The sequence below is a fragment of the Pipistrellus kuhlii genome, unplaced genomic scaffold (genome assembly GCF_014108245.1).
Source record: "Pipistrellus kuhlii isolate mPipKuh1 unplaced genomic scaffold, mPipKuh1.p scaffold_m20_p_24, whole genome shotgun sequence".
Classification (NCBI taxonomy): Eukaryota; Metazoa; Chordata; class Mammalia; order Chiroptera; family Vespertilionidae; genus Pipistrellus; species Pipistrellus kuhlii.
Window position 1 is genome coordinate 10,877,045 of NW_023425523.1, and position 20,495 is coordinate 10,897,539.

Here is a 20,495-nt window from a genome sequence, read left to right on the forward strand (position 1 = left end):
GTTCATTTCCTGTCTCCACCACTAGGCATCATTCACCGGGTGGGCCTGGTCCATCCTGCTCTTGGCCACATTCCCAAAGCCTAAGGAGCATGTATCGATCACTGAGTGAGGGGGTGAATGACGGGAGCAAAGGAAGGTGCTGAGAGGTGCGTGGCACCCAAGTCATTCCACGCAGGTCACCGTACCGAGTTCCTTCATAAATACAAGGTGGTCCCGACCTTGACCCACGGCATGGGAAGCAAGGAGAGGCCAGTGGCTGGGATCAAGGAGGCAGACAGACCTGCCCTTCCACCTTGGACTGACACCTGTCTTTGAAACCTCTCTTTCTCTACTGGGGGACCACCAGTGAGACAGACAGAACCCCGAGGAGAGCTGGCAGGAAACACACGCAGGCCAACGCAACAGACGCACTCATTTAATCGGCGGCTAGGCACTCATTCAGGATGCGGACACCAGCTATAAACCAGCAGCAACACGGAGCGCTGATCCGATGCCTTCTCCTCGGAAGGGCACTGCACCATCCACAGTCCCATCTCACAAACGGAAACAGTGGCCCGGTGGCTGGCGGGCTGGAGGACCAGGGCTGGGCCTGGCTTCCAGGGGCTCTGTCTCCATCCTCCCCGTCAGACCATCAGCATCCGAGCAAGGGAAACAGACTCAGAACGGTCATCAGTTTGCAATGAGCGGCTCGGGGCAGCTTGATGAGGGCTGTCCCCAAGAGAGGTAGCTAGCGGCGGCGAGGGCGGGAACGCTTGCGTGGCCCAGGGAGGCCTGGTCAGGCCTCTGATGTGCCAGTGGTCAATGTGATTCCCATGGCCGCCTGGTGCCTTTCTCCTGGGCAGGAATCCGGCACCTGGCTGGACCCATCCGCAGAGATCCGGCCGGAGGGGAGGGTCAGGAGCCCGCCGGGGTCCTTCAGGAAGAGGCCCAGCCTCTGGGCCACGGCGTCCAGCTCGGCGGCGGTGGCGTGCTCCAGGAGGTTGCCGCTGCGCACGAAGAAGTGCTTCAGGAAGCGCTGGCGCACGCACTTGTGCAGCTTCCTGGCCAGGCGCAGGAGCCCTTTGCTGAAGACCCGCCAGTCCCTGGCATGTGGATACTTCTCGCAAGTCCAGAAGAGCACTGTCTGCGGAGGGAGGAGGGGGTCAGACACGTGGGCCCCCGAGGAGCGTATCCTCGGAAACACTGAGCTCACGTGACCCTGGAGGCGGCGGGAAAGTCCCCCCAGGGCCAGCTGGTTCTGCCCTGAATTCCGGATCCCCGACCTCAGCCTTGTCCGTCTCCTGCGCCTCTCGGTTCCTTCCTCTGCTCCCCACTAACACGTCCAATAGTCACAGCTCTCCCCACCCCTCTGCCTCTGCCTTACAGGGAAAACGGAAACCCTCATGCCCAGACATCAGCGTCTTCCTCGCTGCGCCTCTGCTCCTCCCAGCGGGCCGAATCCCTCTCCTTCCAGAAGCTGTATGTGCTGGATCTCCCGCCATCCCTTCTTTGTCTTCACTTCCTCTGCACCGACTCCCTGCCTCAGTCCCTGCAGCGGACTCTCCCACTGTCAGTCCCCACAAGCTGCTCTCCTTAAGGGCCAGTGATCTGCACACGGCTGAACCCCGCTTCCAGCCCTCGCTCCACCCGGCCAGCCAGCAGAATCTCCCCTTCATGACCTCCTCTGGGGTTACCCTTCACGTGGCTTCCAAGCCACCACACCACACCCTGGGCTTTCTCCCAGCACCACAGCTACTCCTCGGCAGGCTTCTCCTCCCGAAGCATGGCGTTCCTCTGCTCCAACTCTACCTTCTCTACCTTCTCTACCTTCCTTCCACAACAGTGGCTTTCCTCCCACGAGACACAGGTGACTCCCAATTCTCTTTCTCCAGCCCAGACTGCTCCACTGACCTCTTTATCTGGTGTTTCTTAAAAATCTGAAAAGTCATCTTCCAACATGTCTCAGCTGAGCTCACGCCACCACACACACACACACACACACACACACACACACACCCGTCTGCCTCCAGAGCTGCTCATCCAGCCAGTCATGCAAGCCACTGACCTGGGTTCACCCCCTCCCTCGCCAATCCCAGGCAAGTCCTGCCGATCCTGCTGCCGATGTAGGTCTCAAATCCACCCACGTGTCTCCTCTGCGGCGTCGCTGTCCCCTTCACCACATCGCGCCTGGACCTGCACGATAGCCTTCCCGCCTGTCGCCAAGCACACGGAGCCAACGTGGTCTTTCTGAGATGTAAGTCTGTCTGAAGGACCGCCACGTCTCCTCATGGCTTTAGTTAGAAACATAAACCGCATGGTCTGGCTCACAAGGTTTGGTCCAACCTGCCTTTCCAGCCTCGTCCAGCACTATGGCCTCCTGGGCTTCTCCTTCTAGCCACACCGCCCTCATTTCTTTTTAAAAAAAATATATATTTTTATTGATTTCAGAGAGGGAGGAGAAGGAGCAAGATAGAAACATCAATGATGAAGAGAATCATTGATTGGCTGCCTCCTGCACGCCCCCCACTGGGGATTGAGCCTGTAGTCCGGGCATGTGCTCTGACCGGGAATCGAACCCTGACCTCCTGGTTCACAGGGGGACGCTCAGCCACTGAGCCAAGCCGACTGGGCAACACTGGCCTCATTTGATGCTCTCTTCTCCCTCAGGGCCTTTCACAACCTACTTTCTACTTCCACTTGGAACACACTGCCACCCCTTTTCCCAAGAAACTCATTCATCACATCTCATTGCCCCTTGACACGCATTCAATGCCCTCCTTGTCACTTACTTCTCATAAGCAGCCGTGAGCCCAGCAGTCCTCATGTTCCTACGTACTCTGGGTTCCCTACGAGGAGGCGACTTCCCCAAGACAGAGGACTGTACCTGCTTTTAGTCACTGCTGTGTCACCAGCCCCTGACTGGCACCTGACTAAGTGTGCCAGTCAGGTGCCAGTCAGGGGGCACAGGAAGTGCTGACTGAGCGAAATAGAGAATGAACCAATGTGATGGTTTGGACGTTGGGTATGTTTAAAAATACAGTCTTGACTAAAAAGTGAGAGAACAGTTTTAGGGTCACGGTAAGATACTGACTACGTTTTGACTTAAATTGTTTGGCGTGAAGAGTTGGAGGTCATCTCATGCCGGTCACGATAACCTGGGCACAGAAGACAGGGGCATGTTCCTCTCCTGCAGCTAGCCCTTCATCTCCCAGGCACACTGAAGCCGGTCTGCGCATGCTCATCGAGGCCCTGTGCCCCTGAGTGGGTTTTAGGACTAAACAAGCCAGTGGAAGGTAAGCTCTGGCTTCACGCTTTGGGGAAGGGCCTCTTGAGGGTGGAGGGGAGGGCCCTATAAGACAGGGCCAGGCTTCAGGTGAGGTGAGCCTGACGGCTCTTTTGCAACCCAATCTCTTCCACGTTCCCCAGATGGACGCCCGCAATGGTCCTGCCCGCTCGGGCCCTCCTCGGGGACAACCCCACCCGCCACCAGCTGCGGCCATGGCACTACCCGCTGCCCAGGGGGGGCAGACTGGAGGAAAAGGCAGCTCTGCTTCTGCTCATCCCACCGTCCAACACCCGACTCCCTTTTAAACGCCCCCTCCTGAGCGTAGACAGTCTTGCTCTGTTCTGGGGGTGGGCAGGGAGGACCGAAGCGGAAACCTTGAGGGAGTTGCCCTAAACTCTATGATTAGAAGCCTCTGGGATGAAAATGATCCGTGGGTGGATGCAGTTTTGAGAGCAGTCACAGCCGGGAGGCCCACAGCACCCTCGTCCATCTTGCCTTAAATATTTATGCCCTTAAAGTGTCTCTATCCATTTCCTTGCGGAGCAAGGCCCCTGGGGTTAAGATTATGAGGTTTTGCTCCGAGACAGACTGGAGTTTGCTTCTCAGCTCTACCTCTTCCCGGTATAGAATGGTAAGCAAGAGAGAAGGTAAGGCCGCAGAATGACTAGATTGTCTTCAGACCCGGTGTGCCTCACCCCCCAGCACAGGTGTGTGCTTTCAAGGACATGTGCCTGAGAACATGTTAAGAATGTAGACACTTGGGGGGAAGGTCCCAGATATGAAGAGACTCTCTGCCAGACCGAGGAGGGCAGATTATCAGAAGAGATAAGAAGGCGGAGCCAAGGCCAGTGGTTTTGTGAGGAAGCGAACCAGCTGTGGAGTCACTCATGCACTCAGCCAACCAGTATTTACCAAGCAACCAGTAGGTGCACAGCACTGGGCGAGACGGGCTCAGGCGTGAGTGAAACCAGCCTGGTGTCGCTGTCCATTGAAGGAGAGGAGGCAGAGGTAGGAGGAGGCAGAGGTAGGAGGAGGCAGAGATAGGAGGCGGCACAGGTAGGAGCGTGGAGGAAGGTACCACATAGACGGGGACTACGCCAGCGACCCGTGCTCCCCCATGTAGGGCCCGGGGAGAAGCCTGCAGCTCCCAATGTACTAACTGGGCTGGGGCTGTGCTGTCCGTCAGTCTGATACCTAGTGAGCTGCACACGGTGCCACCTGAGCGTCCAGCTCACCGTGTGCCGTCGGACATTTGAGAAGGAGGAGTGGGAGAGGGTCATCAAAGGCCACTCTCCCGGAGGGGCTCCCTGGTTCCCGGAGCAACGTTCTTCTTCTCCCCGGTGCTCCCTGCACCATGTGATTCCACCTGCAAAGCTGCCTGATCCACGCCCCTCTCCCCTGCCATCCCTGGAGCCCCACGAGAGCAGCAGCCATGTCTGTGTGTGTTCCCCGGGGCCCTCCAGGGGCAGGGGCAGGGGCAGGGGTCCAGCTTGTAGTCACCTCAGTGCACCTTTGCTGAGTGAGTGAGGTGGTCCTGAAGGTGCAATGTTGGGTTTGGGCCAAGGGGAGGCAGGTGCTGGCAGTGACGGGAAACCACGCCCATGCTGGGACCCGGAAGTACAGTCCTGGTCTAACCTGATCGTTTCCTGGCTTCCTCCGCGGAGCGGAGCATGTGTGCGTGAGTGGCTGCACCTGGTCTGAGTGGGGGCTGAGTCAGAACACGAGGAATTCTGAGGTTTGAGCAGCTCGCACGGTTTCCCCAGACGGAAGACTCCTCATGGGGAGAGGCCACGTGTTGCAAGTCATTCCTAACGCTCAGCGGGGCTTCTGACGCAGTGGGCACCCATGATTTGTAAAGTGAAATAAAAGGAGAGAGAAAGACACCGAGGGGAAAAGGAAGGAGAGGCACAAAGAAAAGGGAGGGAGGGGGAGGGGGAAAGAGAGGGAGGACGCGGTACCTGGGCTAGGGGAGTTGTGGGCACACGTACAGCTGGTTTCTCTTGCTCCATGAGTGACCGTTTGTGGTTGGCAAATGAAGACAGTGGAAGCCCATCCTGAATGCATCACTCATACACACACACTCATACACACACACACACACACTCATACACACACACAGGCCAGGTCCGTGTGGCCAGGCCAGGCCCTGCCGGACACAGAGGGGATCCACCCCAGTCCCGTCGCGGTCGCCCCGGCCGCGCACTCACCTGCAGGTGGTGGGACGTGATGACGGGCCTCCGGCCCGGACACCACACGTCCTCCTTCAGCTGCCGCAGGGCCTGGAGGCACCGCCGGCGGCAGCCCCCGTCCTCGTCCAGCTGCTCCAGCAGCACCCGCTCAGCCTGCAGGAAGCTCAGCTGCCAGTGATAATGCCAACGCCAACGGGCCAGCAAGGAGAATCCAAACGACTGGAGGGAGAGGGAGGCGGCGGGAACGTGAGAAGGATGGCGCCGGCCGGAGGAGAGAGCCATCTCCGAAGCATCCACTGCCCCGGGGGCCAGTCCAGGGGCAGGCGGTGGACACAGCGGGAGCCCCGGGCCCGCCCCTCGCACTTGGGCCGTTAATGGTGGAGGCTGCGTTCACTTCCTCTGGGGAGGATTCTCCGTCTGGAACTTGCACCACAATCACGTGGACCTGGCGGGCTTGTTAAAACCCAGAGGGCGGGGCCTGCCCACCCAGCCTCGTCCAGGAGATCAGAGGGGGCGTGGGAATCCTCACATCTACCTGGTCCTCAGGTGCCACTCCCCGGCAAGGGCCCCCTCGAGAACCGCGGTTCTGGGGAACCTGTTTTCTTCAGGAAGCTGGGGGCAGGCCGCCGGCCAGGGGCCCGCTCACCGGTACCTTGATGCACTTCGCCCGCTCCGCGGAGGGCCAGCGCGACAGGCACCGAGGCCACGGGGCTCTCTTGGACCAGGCGGTGGGGATCTCCACTTCGGGGGCCAGCTCTATCTCCACCTGCCCTGCGGAGGTTTCCATGGCAACGTGGACTGCAATGCCGCTGGTTAGCATGCTGACCTTTCCTGGCGGGAGATGACGAGCAGGCTCAGCACAAAGCATTCAAAGAGGGAATCTGGGAGCAGCGACTCTCACCAGCGCCCGCAGCCTCGGGGGCCATTTTCAGAGTGTCCATAGCACACCCAGGGGGGCTCGGTTTATATCAAATCTAGACAATTAGCCGAGTCAATATCGACAGAAGCATTGCTAGAGGAATCTCAGGGTTGGTGGGTTTTTCTTGTATGTTTCTCCTCCCTCCCCCGAGGCTGTTATGGCACCTTTTCTTTGAAATTAATAGATTCTTTTCAGGAGCCTCGACTGAAAGAGATGATGAATACAAACAAAAGGTAGAGTATTTGCTGCTGTGAGATGAAATCAGACCATTCTTCTACATCCCCCTCGTTCCCCGCAGAAGCTGACCTTGTCTGAGACAGCCTTGGCCCCTGGTTTATTCATCGGCCTGCGGTGGCGTTCGGTTTAACCGTCTCTTGTCCGAGTCACAGGCTCTCCGGTGGTATCTGTTCTCACCATCATCACGCCAGCCCCACCCCCGGCTGCATTACCATTCGAAGCCCTCGCAACCATAACCCGCTTTCCAATCACTGGCTTCAAGAGTCCTGGGGGCTGCCCAGCTGTTGTGGCTCAGTGACTGAGCATCAACCTCTGAACCAGGAGGTCACAGTTCGATTCCCAGTCAGGGCACATGCTCCAGTGGCCGGCTCCATCCCCAGTGTGGGCGTGCAGGAGGCAGCCGATCAATGATTCTCTCATCGTTGATGTTTTTTCTCTGAAATCCCTTCCTCTCTGAAATCAATCAAAATAGTTATGTATTTTTTAAATAGTGAGCAGAAGGAAGCCTGCACGCTGTCATTTCCAACCAGGTGGAGAGAGAGGGAGAGAAACACACCCAGTCAAGTTTCCCAACACAGAGGCTAGAATCCATTTCTGATCTGTCCCCACTTCTTTCAAAGGATGCAGGTTGTTTCTTTAAAACATTGTTATTAATTTCAGAGAGGAAGGGAGAGGGAAAAAGAGAAATAGTAACATCAATGATGAAAGAGAATCACTGCACGCCTCCTGCACACCCCACACTGGGGATTGAGCCCAAAATCCGGGCATGTGCCCTGACCTGGAACTGAACCCTGACCTCCTGGTTCATAGGCTGGTGCTCAGCCACTGAGCCACGCTGGCTGGATGCAGGCTTTTTGTCTGCCTTCATGAGACAAGGCCGAGCCCCGTGGGTGGGGCGCTGGAACTTTGCTCCTTGCCCGAGAAGAGACAAAAGCTCCCTCATACCCTGTCAGCTGGGATGGGAGGAGGAGCCCATTGTCTCCTCTCAGAGCTGCTCACAGCGAACACGAGGACGCCTGCCACTTCAGCATGACTTACTGACGGCTTCTCCTCAACCCGCCGGTGTGCCCCTCTCATACTCACTCTCCCTGCCAGACCCTCCTGCCTGGCCCGTGCCGACTCTGTTCACCCACGTGGTACTTCATCTCTCTACATCTCTCTCTTTTTTTTTAATCTGTAAACAGGTAGAAAAATAATTCTTACTCTCTAGGGGTGCCATGCATATTAAATTAAATAATCCACAGGAACATTCTCTCCATGGTCCATTAAACATGGGCTATTTCCATCATGGAACCTTCCAGAATCCTTCTGTCTAGACAAGGAAATGTACACGGACACCCATTCCTTTCTGTGCAGACGGAACAGGTATGGCTCAGCTCTCTGGCTCTTCACTTACTTGTCCGGCGCGGGCAATTTTCACCCCTGTGTGCGTACACAGGCACCTCCTCCTTTCTGAAGGCTGCACGGGAGTCCCTGAGGCCGAGGCAGCAGCATTTACTTGCTCAGTGTTCCTTTTTCAGACCCTTTCTAGATCCTCACTGCTACACAGCCTATGACTGTGGGTATCCCTATACATATTTTTTTTAAATATATTTTATTGATTTTTTTACAGATAGGAAGGGAGAGGGACAGAGTTAGAAACAATGCTGAGAGGGAAACATTGATCAGCCGCTCCCTGCACACCTCTCACTGGGGATGTGCCTGCAACCAAGGCACGTGCCCTTGACCGGAATCGAACCCGGGACTCCCCAGTCCGCAGGCCGACGCTCTATCCACGGAGCCAAACCAGTCAGGCTCATACATATGTCTTTGTGTATCTGTTTAGGACTGGAATTACTGAATGGCCAGGTAACCAGGTCACAAGTTACCCTTTAAAAAGTGGACCCCACTTCTCTTGATCCTCTCACCTGACAGGTGACAGGTTTCGATGGCGTTTTCCACCAGTTTCCGGAAGACCTGGAGCACCTTGGCGGGCACGATGTCCCCCTCGATGCTCACGTCCGTCTCGTGCCACTGCCACAGGTTCTTCGCGAACTGCTGCACCTCCAGCCACTGCAGCAGGCCCTCGGGGCTCCGCAGCGGGCAGTGGAGCCGGGCGCCCTGCAGCGTGTAGTACCGCCAGCGCTGCTCCCTGGCCTCCCGGTACCCGGCCAGGCCTCTCACTGGGACTGTGACGAGAAACTGGCTGGGGCCCAACACCTGGGGTCCAGAGAGAGAGAGAGAGAGAGAGAGAGTGAGTTCACAGACTGGGATGTCACGGCGTCCCCTGGAGCCACCTGCTGAGCCGGGCATCAGCCCTCAACCACGTGATGAGGTGGACGGGAACTGCACCTGCCTGTTGCGAGAGGGCCCGTCCTGTCCTGCCACTGACCCCCTGGGATGCCTCGAGTAGCTCATGAAGTCCCCGAGCCCCGGGCTTCGCGGGTCTGCCAGGAAGAGGCATGAAGGAAACCTGGGCTTTGCAGGGCCCCTCGTGTTTACGGGGAGGCGTTTTCTTCCAGAAGGAAACTTCCCAGGGTGTACGGTAGATCTAGGAAAAGCAATGTTATGCTTCTATTCCTAGTCACGGGTCTGCTTTCGTCTAATTTGGGAGGCAGTGGAGGTGGGTGGGAGAGGGAGGCAGAGATGTGCTGGCATTCCAGGATCTAACCTACAATAGTTTTATCATTTGCAGCCTGGGGTGAATTTCCCAAGATCTTATTGTTTCAAAACGCAACGAGTCCCAGAATCTTATGGGTGGTCCCTACGCCCACTGACCTCGAAGTATAGTGCACCAGTACACCATGTGCTCAGATACTAATTCTCCTGCTCATTCATTCATGCAACAGAAGTTGTCTACCGCAGGCTGCACCCTGCTGGGTGCTGGGAACGGAGCCATCAACACACATGACCCCTACAAACGAGGGACTGACTCCGGTGTGAGCGGGGAGCGTGAATCCAGATAACTTTAACACAAATGAAAGGCAGATAACTTTAATACAAATGAAGGCAGTTCTGTGTGCCATAAGAAAAATCCAGATCAAAGGGCACAGGGATCCAAAATAATCCAGAGCCTCGCTTCATCTGTCCCTGAGAGGGAGAGAACCCTCGTGTCTGTTCCGTGAGACCGTCTGCAGGCGAGATCCTCCTGTGAGGGCGGCTTCGCCCACTCACAGCGGAGCACAAACTCGGGCTGGCAACCTGGCGGCTTACAGCTCTGGGGGCTCCGAGTCAGGGACAAGGGTTTCGAGGCGGCCCCTGCAGTGTCTAAAGGCCACCTCCCACTGTCTTCCCTCCCCCACCTGCAACCCACACAATACTTTCTACTATTTTCTGGACAATTCCCTCTGCCCAGCCCCAATCTGTCACTGTGAGAGAGGCACGGCCCTGGCTCAGGGCCCCAGGGTGCCCTGGCTTCCACGCCCCATGGGACGGACCGCACCCTGTCACTTCCCTGTCTCAGTCTCCACCAGCTGGAAATTGGAACGTGATCGCTCACTCGCGTGTGTAAGTGGTAAAGACTCAGTCGCCGAGGAAACAGGCGGTACTGGTAGTATTCTCAGGGGTGTCGGCGCCTGTCACCTGCGGCTCCCGGGAGCCCCGGGGGTGGGGGTGGGCGGCGTCCGGAGGCGAGGGAGGCTGCTCACCGTGATGTTCCCATTGTACATCGGGGAGTACGGGATAGCCTGGAAGCGGATGTCCTGGTTGCTGATTTCTGTGGTCAGCTGGTAGACGACCTTCTGCACCTCCTCCACCATCTGGGAGACCCGCTGGCGCCTCCAGTCCACCTGGTGGGCAGGAAGCAGCACAGGGGTTATCCCCAGGGCTGCCCCGGGCACAGGCATAAGGAAGGGACGGGACAGGACGCAGTGGAGTGACCACAGGAGCAGGGCTCCCAGAGAGGTGACTTCAGGTCCGATGGCACCTGTCAGTGCCTCCGAGTTCAGTTCTAAAACAGGAGCACCCATTAGTCTGGATGGTGTGGCTCAATGGTTGAGCATCAACTAATGAACCAGGAGGTCACGAGTTTGATTCCTGATCAGGGCGCATGCCCGGGTTTTGGGCTCAATCCCCAGTGCGGGGGTTTGCAGGAGGCAGCTGATCAATAATTCTCTCTCATCACTGATGTTTCTATCTCTCTCTCCCTCTTGCTTCCTCTCTGAAATCAATTTTTAAAAATCTTTAAAAAAATAAAAGCATACATTCAAGTGTGAGTTCACAGACGGGAGGTCACAGGCGTCCCCTGCCATGTGGTTGGTGCCCATTTTTAATACTGGCACACAACGAACAAGACAACAGCGGACAAGATAGGGGTACTTGTCCTCCAGCTGACAATACAGGACCTAGGTATATATTATACATATACGCACGTGTGTGTGTGCGTGTATATATACATACAGGCGAGGCAAAAGTAGGTTTACAGTTGTTCATATGGAAAAATAATACAATAATTAATAAATAATAATCATAATAATAATACAAAGATAAACTCTGTTTCACATGCTCACAACTATAAACCTACTTTTGGTTTATAGTTGTGAGCATGTGTGCATACATACTTCGTGTGTGTGTACAATGTGTTTCTAGGTAGGGTAAGTCCCATGAAGAAAAGTCACATGGAATAAGGAATTAGGGACTAAAAAGGCTACTATTTTGGAATCAGGTGGCCAGGAAAGTCACCTCTAAGGAGGTGACCTTCGAGTGGGCCCTGATGACAGCGGGGGAAAGCAAATTCCAGGCCCCAGCGCAGGAGCACCCCTGGCAAAGCCAAAGCCGGCGGCCCAGCAAGGTGCCCTGGGGCTGGAGGCTGGGAAAGGAGGGCAGGGCCAGGCCTTCACTCAGGGGTTGTGAACTGTGGGGAGATTAGGACGTAAGGGGGTGATACTGCCTGCTGTCTGGGTTGGTGACTGTGAAACGGTCAGCATGTGTGGAGATTAAACAGTTTAACGCCCAGTGCCTGCTCCCCGCTATGTCCTTAAACCACGGCTCCCTTCTCCTCAGAACTCACCCCTCCTGGACCTGCTGACTCTGCATAGCACATCTCCCCAAACTGGGAAATACTCCCAGAAAACTGAACACCAAAAATATATGCCTTTAGAGACATGTAAGCTTTAGTGAAATGGATTTCCCTAAATCCATTTGTGGGAAACACAATGGAATTTTTAGTAATCTCAAGGAGAGACAGAAAAATCCAAATAATCTTTGGATGGGACATCTATAAGTTTTTTTTCTGAAATAGAGGCGTGGCTCTGTGGTTGAGTGTCAACCAATGAACCAGAAGGTCATGGTCTGATTCCCAGTCAAGGGCACATGCCCAGGCTGAGGGCTCTCTTCCCAGTAGGGAGTGAGCCGATTGATGTTTTCTGTTATCATTGATGTTTCTCTCTCTCTCTCTCTCTCTCTCTCTCTCTCTCTCTCTCTCTCTCCCTCCCTTTCTCTCTGAAATCAATTAAAAACATTTTTTTTTTTTTAAAGAGGGAATGGGAGACAAGCAAGTGGAGACAGAGGTAGGGACTCCTCCAGGAAGTTGGCTAGGGAAGGAAAACAAACAAACAGGGACTCTGACAGGTATTTTCAAAATGCCACGCAGGTTTGAGCACGTTTAAATGCTGACGGGGAAGAACCAGTGGAGGAGCAGGGGCGGAGGGCAGAGCCACTGAGTGAGGACTTCCCAGCCAGGAAGAGCTGGGCAAGTGCGGAAACCTGGTGAGAAATCCTCCGGTGCCAGGAGGATGGAGAGATGGGTCACGCACAGAGGAAAGGGCCGGGAATGCGGGGAATCCAACACTTCCTGCCTGATGGCTGTTTTCTTTATGAGCAGGAGTCCGGGCCGTGGGCTGAGAGGGAAGAGGAGAGGTGGGAGGGAGGGACTGCGGGGTGACAGACTTTGGAAACATCTTCTCTAAGGAAGGAGGGGCTGTCTAGACACATGTGAGATGCGGGTGGGCCCACACAGCTGTGGGATACCAGTAGGCCCCACTGCAAGATGCTCTCAGCAGCCAAAGCCGGTTTGGCTCAGTGGTGGAGCATCGGTCTGCGGACTGAAGGGTCCCAGGTTCGATTCTGGTCAAGGGCATGATGGTTGAGGGCACATCCCCAGTAGGGGGTGTGCAAGAGGCAGCTGGTCAGTGTTTCTCTCTCATCAATGTTTCTAGCTCTCTATATCTCTCCCTTCCTCTCTGTAAAATATCAATAAAATATATTAAAAAAAAAAAAAAAGAAAAAAAAAAGATGCTCTCAGCACCAAGGTAACAGCTGAGGGGCTAAGCCTGGGGTTTGCTCGGCCATATCTGCAGGTGGATAAGAGAGCTTGGGAGGGTTTCGGCAGCAGGCTGCATCTCACACTCTGGCCAGAGAATGGACAGAGCCGGGTTAGGGACATCGGATGACCAGAAGTCTGACCAGGAATAGCAGGGAAAAGGAACCCAAGGCTGACGATAGAACGCTGTGGTCAATGGCTGGGAACCGCATTCTCACAGTCAAGTTCTCAGAGTGCTGAGAGCACTGCGGCTAAGCCAGCCCTCTCATTGCCGTGGCCGTAGATGAGTGATGCAGCACTTGTTGGCATGCACAGTCAGTCACTCTCACTGAGCAGAGTTTATGTAAAAGCACCCGTCCATCCCTTAAGGGCGCCATCCATGGCTGGCCCCTCTCTCTCTCCAGGGCAGCTCAGTGTACGCGTCCCCATCCCGGGCTACGTCCCTCCCACCCCCCGAACCAGTGTTAGGCTCATTGTTGTCCCACACGTCACTTGCTACTATGAATAGCTCAATTCTGTAGACAACTTTTCCAGTTTCAAATATAAATTATATGGATGTCAAGATGGTTCCCTAAATAACATTCTGACCCGCTGGCATTGCAACATGCTTCCTTAGAGAGAGGTACGGAGATGGCACTCAATGGCATGCCAGGAACGAGATGTCACATAGGTCTGGTCACACCCCCGAGCACGTGGCCCGTGAGGGTGTCACCCTCGATCAGTGCCGCTGAGGAAAGCGCTGAGAACTTCCTTCCCGGCAACAGGAAGTCAGACTTTTAATTCTGGAATTGCATTTAAATCCAGTAACCAGTTTGTTCGTTTCTAAATGCCAGCCGGTGTGGCTCAGTGGTTGGGCGTCGACCCAGGAACCAGAAGGTCCCGGTTCGATTCCTAGTTAGGGCACATGGCCAGGTTACGGGCTTGCCCTGGAGTACAGGGTTTCTCTCTCGTAGCAGACCCGTCCCAGGCCTGTGTTTTGGGTGCGGTATTTTGCACAAAGCGGGTGCCCAGCGTGTCTATGGAGAGGCGCGCAGAGGGGTTTAGCAGAAGGAATATGGCTTCGGTAGAAAAAGAGGAGGCTGGAACCCCAGCACCCCCTCTGCCTGGCTGTGTGAGTTTGGACGAGTTACTTAACCCACATGAGCCTCCGTCCCCTCCCCTGCGAACACGGAGGCCAAGGGCGTGCATCGTAGCGTTGGCCAGATGACATGAGATACTGGGCGGGCCTCACCCTGCCAGCACCTTCACTCTATCCCTGCATTGTCTTCCATGGGCCCTGGAGACAATCCCGGCCACGTGTGTGCAGATACCATGTGAATTTCAAGGGGAATGACAATATCCAAGACTCTTCTTCACCCCTGAAACTGAGCAACAATAAAACAATATACCAGTGAAGTTACCGCCCCGCGATACTAACAAGAACAGCCTCAGGAGTTAATACACAACCAATTGTCAAATAAGCATGTTCACTAATAATGCGAGGGGGGTCCCCCGGAAGGCGAACGCGTTTAGTGCTGCGGTGCCAGGGACATCGCTGTTGAGAAAGTGGACTCAGCTGAGTTTGATGGGTGATGATGGGGCAGAAAAGTGGGGAGCAGAGAGGCTTTCTCCCCTGGGCAGGGGTGGGGGGGAGCCGGGGCCTGAGACCTTCTCAGAATGGTTCAGTCCCCTGCAGGGTGAGGAGGCGTGAGAAGGGGTGAGGAGGGGTGAGAAGGAATGAAGAGGGGTAAGAAGGGGTGAGGAGGGGTGAGAAGGAGTGAAGAGGGGTAAGAAGGGGTGAGGAGGGGTGAGAAGGAGTGAAGAGGGGTAAGAAGGGGTGAAGAGGAGAGAGAAGGAGTGAAGAGGGGTAAGAAGGGGTGAGGAGGGGTGAGGAGTGAAGAGGGGTTAGAAGGGGTGAGGAGGGGTGAGAAGGAGTGAAGAGGCGTAAGAAGGGGTTAGGAGGGGAGAGAAGGAGTAAAGAGGGGTAAGAAGGGGTGAGGAGGGGTGAGGAGGAATGAAGAGGGGTAAGAAGGGGTGAGGAGGGGTGAGAAGGAGTGAAGAGGGGTAAGAAGGGGTGAGAAGGGGTGAGAAGGAGTGAAGAGGGGTAAGAAGGGGTGAGGAAGGGTGAGAAGGAGTGAAGAGGGGTAAGAAGGGGTGAGGAGGGGTGAGAAGGAGTGAAGAGGGGTAAGAAGGGGTAAGGAGGGGTGAGAAGGAGTGAAGAGGGGTAAGAAGGGGTGAGGAGGGGTGAGAAGGAGTGAAGAGGGGTAAGAAGGAGTGAGAAGGGGTGAGGAGGGGTAGAATGTTAGGAGAGGTGAGAAGGGGTGGAAAGGGGGTAGAAGGTGAGAAGGGGGAAGGAGGGGTGGGAAAGGGGGAAAAGATGAGGAGGGGTGAGGAGGGGTGTGTGGGAGAGAAGGGTACCCATCCTCACCTTATTCAGCAGGCAGGCTTCGAAGCTGTCCGCGACCAGGGGTTGCATGGCTCCCTGCTGGGTCCCGAGCGGAGGCTCCATCCTGGCTGCTTGAGGGCGGACAAGGCTGTGAGCGGCTCTCCCCACAGCGCCAGCCTCTCTGCTGGCGTCTCTGGGACGTGCACGTGGACCAGAGACTGGCCTTTGCAATTCTTCACCTACGCTCCAATTTCCAAACAGGGAGCATCCATCTGTTATCTTTGGGAGGATTTAAAAAATCGTTTAGAGAGTTGATGAAATGGAATGGGAGCCCAACCTAATTGTATTCCACTTAGCGCTGTGCTTCGGCTGAAGGGCAGTGTTCCAAGCTGTCTTTCCCATCCAGTACGTGGGGCAGAATGCCCTGCCCTTGGCGTCTCCACCCTTTCCTGCTCTTGTCCTAACAGGTGCCCCCCTGGGCTCAGTGTCTTATATCCCCTCGCCCTTCTCCTGTTGACAGTAAATAGCTCTAGCTCTCCACCCAGAAAACCCCGAGGATTGATTTCCTTCTTTACAATAAACAAAACAGGAAGCTGCCCAACAACCAGCCTGGCACCCATCACTGTGCCCACGAACAAGCAATCAGGTCTTGTCAACCAGATCAGGGCACAATCTGCATATAGAAAAGTTCACACACGTGCACACACACAGACATGCACATGCACACGTACGCACACCCACCAATGGCAGGACAGGGGCCCTCTGCTCACCTGCTGACCTTTCACCAGAACCTCCCTCTTCCCACTTGAAAGCTGGCAGTAAAGCTTAAGTCAGTGTAAACAGGCCCCCGGAGAGGGGAGGAAGCGATCACGCCTGGCTTGGCCAGCAAAGCCGTGCTGGGAAGCAGCTCAGGTGGTAAATCCCCTGCCTGACAGAAAACCCCCCACAATGGTCTGATCTGATCTCCCCGAAGCTGTAAACATCAGGTCTGCGAAGGAAGCAACTCGCCAGAGCCCCACTCAGCCCAGCGGTGTCCAAACCCACCCATGCGCCTCCCAGTGCTCAGCAGAGCTGGCTGCCCCGCAACTCTGACCTCCAGAGCCACAGAATTTGCATATCTCACCTCCTCTGCCTGGCTCTGCCCAGCTGCACTGCCCTGCCCAGCCCTGGGGCAGGAAAGCCACTGCAGAGCCCCCTGTGCTCCGCCCACATCGCAGGGTGCAGCCCAGCTGCTTCCCACAGGTCCCTCTGCGAACTTCCCTCTGAGGGAATGGGGAAAGCCACCCTCAGCGCTGCCTTGAGTTTCCATTTCCTCCCATTTGTCATCTGTCTCCTCCTGCCATCGAACGCTCCGGGTATTCCTCAGCTCTCTTACCGCTGGCCAGAGGCTCCCAACAGCAGTCGGCCCAGAGCCTCCCACTCAGGGCTTCTCGAAGCTCAGAATCCTGCCCCCACCTTAGCTGTAACTGGACCCAAGCCCTCCCGTTTCTCCCAGGTGCTCTTGTTTTTGTCCTTATTTCTGCTCCATCCTGGTCACTCACTGGACTCTCTCCTCCCTGGCAGGGCCGTTCCTCTCCTGCAGTCACCCCAGATGCTCACCCGCAGATGGGCAAACTTCGTTACTATGTGCCTGAGGCTTTCCTACCGTGATTGCTCCAGATTGCAGCCGGTCACAGAGAATCTTCTCTGGCGCAGGGGCCAGCGGCACTTGCCAGATGTGAGCAGGGAAAACCACCTACAGGACCAGCGGAGGAGCCTGGGAGAGAAGAGAGAGGCAGGTGCTCAGGGTGGCTTACTCCCGTCAGGCCTGGATGTCAGACCAGGAACACAGGGGTGTTGTATAAACACAGCCCAGTCCTTACTCCGTGACACGGTTCCTTACTGGCCAAGGTTCCAAACACCACACACGGGGCCTCTGGCAAGTGGGAGAGACACACTTTCTTGGCAGATACCGATCTCTGGTTAATTGGATATTGGGTCAGCAACTATGCATTGAGCAACAGTCTGCCTGAGGCACCACGCCGGGCCACTGGGAGGGCCTCCGTGTTGACTCAGATCCCTCTCCTTCCTCGGGAAATATGGCTCCTCACTTCTCATGACTCACACGACGCAAGTAGGCACAGGTCAACCGGCTCAACTCAGCTTCTGCCGTGAGGACCCAGGAGTTATATTTTCAAGGCAGTTTAACAAGGTGCTCACAATCCTGACCTGTCCAGATGCGCAGTCCTGGGCACGCATGTGGCCTGGCCCACCCGCAGGGGTGTCTGTTCCAGACTGACCTGGTGGCCCAGATATTTATTCCAAGAAGGTGAAGGGTTGGCTTGATCCAAATCAATCTTAAAGTGCACCAAGGCTGCAAACTCTGACTTATCCTCTCCGAGTTTTGCTTGAATCCTGGGGTGACTCATCTGTGACAGTTCAGAGGCCCAGACAGAGATAAGGGTCCAGGCCGGAGGGAGCCCCAGGCCTTGAACAAGACGGGGACCCTGTGTGCTCCGTGCCCCCAGGGTAGCTGAGCACCCAACACGTGATTGACCCTCAGTTAACAGTGGTGAATATTTGACTGCATTACCCATTGACGTGACATCCTTATAGATGAAATATTTTGAGATGCATGGAAGCACTTTATGAAGTAATAAGCTGGGAACCTTTTCAAGTTTTCTTTGAAAGGACGCTCTTGAGTATCTCCGAATTGCTAGCATCAGCACCCTTTTGCTCTGGGGCCATTATGGAGAATAAGGGTTATCTGACCATAAGCACGGAGATACCCTGACAGTCCATCTGATAAGCAAGTCAGCTACTAAATGACTGACCAGTGGTCACGGTCACCGCACGGACACTGGAAAGAAGGACGAGGAATGGCTTCCCCAGGCAGGACATCCCAGGCAGCCCAGCGCGGGATGGCGCCAGATTTCATCACGCTCCTCAGAACAGCGCTGAATTTAAAACTTATATTCTATTCATCTCTGGAACTTTCCATTTACTAGTTTCAGACAGAGGTTAACCACAGGTCATGGAAACCGCTAAGAGTGAAACTGCGGATAAGGGGTAATCGCGCATTTGAAGCAAATTCTGTCATTATTGTGCCTTTCTCTGTTTTCTCCTTCTGTGCCTTTCTCTGTTTCTTCTCCTTCTGGTCTTCTCATTATGTGTGTTACACCTTGTGTAGTTGTCCTATAGTCCTTAGATATTTTGTTTTGTGTCTTACAAGCTTGATTCTCTCTGCTTTTCAGTTCTCTTTGCTTTTGGGTTCTGGAGGTGTCTGCGGAGATAGCCCCTGGTTCAGAGATTCTTTTCTTGGCATCTACTAAGAAGCCCAGGCATTCCTCGTCGCTCCTTCTACCTCCAGAGTGTGTCTCCAACAGTTTGTCTTGGATCTCTCCTAGGACTGCCATCTCCCTGCTCATGTGGCCCATCTGTTCTTGTGCGTGTCTACTTCACCCACTGTGGCTCTCAGCATTTAATCATTCTGTATCTGATAACCCCAACATCCTGCCACGTCTGATACAAATTGTGACTTACTGCCTTTAACAAGCCTCGGAGTTTCTCCCCGATAGTTGAACATAATGCACAGGGTGAAAGGATTGCTGTCAACAGGCCTGTGGTAATGGGGTGTGCGCTATAGAAGAGGGGACGCGTTCTCTGGTCCCAGGATGAAGTCTCAGTCTTTTGGTGCGTTTCTGGTCTGTGAGCCTCACGACTGTTGCTTGGGTTTTCCTTTTCCTCCCTCCTGAAGAGGGATGGCAGGGCCGGATGGGGCCGCAGCTGTCTGCTTTCCTCTCCCCCATGGAAGGCTGGACCGAATGAGAGGTGGGTAGTTCCCTTCCCCCAGGTTGGTTGGGCTCTGATAACACCCAGCAAGGGGCTCCAGTTAACTAGTTTTGCCAACATGATTCTGCATAAGAAGAAGAGAGCCAATCTTATAACACAGACATTTGAAAGTTGGAAATTATTATTAGCCCAACCGTGAGGTACTATATCTGTGTTAGTTTTCTTTTTTAAGACGTATCACACTGAGACAGGAAAGATACAAGCAGAAAAAGAAACAAAAATAGATGTAGGTCAGAGGCAGTAAGAGAACATTCATAAATCATTTCGCGGTATACGTCAATATTTTCAAGGTAGCTACACAACTTCAAGGGCAAGCATTTAACAGAAATATCTGAAAGTACACTGAGAGCCCGACTGGCATGGCTCATTGGTTGAGCATTGACCTATGAACCAGGAGGTCACAGTTCAATTCCCAGTCATGGCACATGCCCGGGTTATGGGTTCGATCTCCAGTGTGGAGCAGCCAATCAATGATTCTCTCTCATTACTGATGTTTCTATCTCCCTCTCCCTCTCCTTTCCTCTTGGAAATCAATAAAAAATATATTTTTAAAATTTAAAGAAAAAATGGGGTACAAATGGGGTACAAATGAGTGGGGACAGCGAGAAAAGTGGCCAACTGACACCAAACTTGATGACACCTTGATCTTGAACTTCTAACCTCATTAAAAATGTTCATTGGTTAAGCCACCTACGGCGTGGTATTTTGTCATGCATGGCCGCTCTAGCCGACTAAGACACTTCTATTGAAGAACTCCCTTGGGCATCTCAGGCCTGGACAGAGAGACATCTAGACAGACAGACATCTCAGTGGCACCACCCTCTGTTGCATCCCCTGCTACCAGTCAACCAATTGCCCCAGAGGGGACAGTAACTCTCAGAGGACGTCTTCTAAAAGCTTTTTCCTGCTTTTCTGGGACACATTTCTGCTACTCTTCCTTCCTGCACCGGAAGTTGGGCCTGCTTTTTTATCTCTCTTTTACTCGCGAGTTTCAATGCCAGAACCATAGAACTCGCAGCCCCGCTTCCCTGTTTTCCTTCAGGAGGCCTAGCGGGAGCTTTTCATGAGAGTTCCCTGGTGATCAGTCTTGGGATGGAGAGTTCTTGGCTCAGGCATCCAAACTAGGACTCTACCACAGGAAGGTCTTCGGAGCTCTCCCTCCGGGAAACCGAGCAGCCCATGAAGGCTGCCTGGGACAGCTCCTGGCCTTCCCCCGAGAGAGGGAAACCCGCTCAAAGGCACGCTAGAGGCGGCACCCGGGACGCACAGGCCCCACCTCCCTGTCTCACTACTCAGGAACCACAGTATTTGTTCTTGAAACACAATTAAGGAAATCAACTGCCAAAGAACACGTGGCTTTCTCCCGCAGGCTTATGGCAGTTTGTAATCTACAATCAATGTTGGGAAAATACCATCTGACCTCTCGGGCAGAAGCTCCAATAAAAGTGATC

The 20,495-nt window shown here is 54.5% G+C and overlaps 1 protein-coding gene across 4 annotated transcripts; it reads right to left on the reverse strand.

The window, feature by feature from the left end:
* Positions 1-391: 391 nt before the first annotated feature.
* Positions 392-17,534, reverse strand: MAB21L3 (mab-21 like 3). 4 transcript variants are annotated; one of them, XM_045586999.1, is made up of 8 exons: positions 17,096-17,534; positions 16,859-16,969; positions 15,256-15,344; positions 10,237-10,377; positions 8,518-8,809; positions 6,101-6,285; positions 5,473-5,673; positions 392-1,123 (listed from the first exon to the last, which is right to left on the reverse strand). In XM_045586999.1, exons 3-8 carry the CDS (start codon positions 15,334-15,336, stop codon positions 776-778), a joined length of 1,248 nt encoding a protein of 415 aa, XP_045442955.1. In that variant the 5' UTR covers positions 15,337-15,344; positions 16,859-16,969; positions 17,096-17,534; the 3' UTR covers positions 392-775. The 4 variants fall into 4 exon arrangements, with proteins under 4 accessions (XP_045442955.1, XP_045442954.1, XP_045442956.1 ...); XM_045586998.1 differs by having other exon boundaries at positions 15,256-15,492; positions 17,096-17,532; XM_045587000.1 differs by lacking the exon at positions 17,096-17,534 and having other exon boundaries at positions 6,107-6,285; positions 15,256-15,492.
* Positions 17,535-20,495: the final 2,961 nt, after the last annotated feature.

What these genes read in the sequence shown, in the direction of transcription:
- MAB21L3 (XM_045586999.1), bottom strand. Translation starts at nt 15,336, where the DNA reads ATGGAGCCTCCGCTCGGGACCCAGCAGGGAGCCATGCAACCCCTGGTC. An exon ending in TGTACAATGGGAACATCACG is followed by an intron (nt 8,810 to 10,236) that starts GTGAGCAGCCTC and finishes TCTGGACCCCAG; the next exon opens with GTGTTGGGCCCCAGCCAGTT. An exon ending in TCACGTCCCACCACCTGCAG is followed by an intron (nt 1,124 to 5,472) that starts GTGAGTGCGCGG and finishes CTCCCTCCGCAG; the next exon opens with ACAGTGCTCTTCTGGACTTG.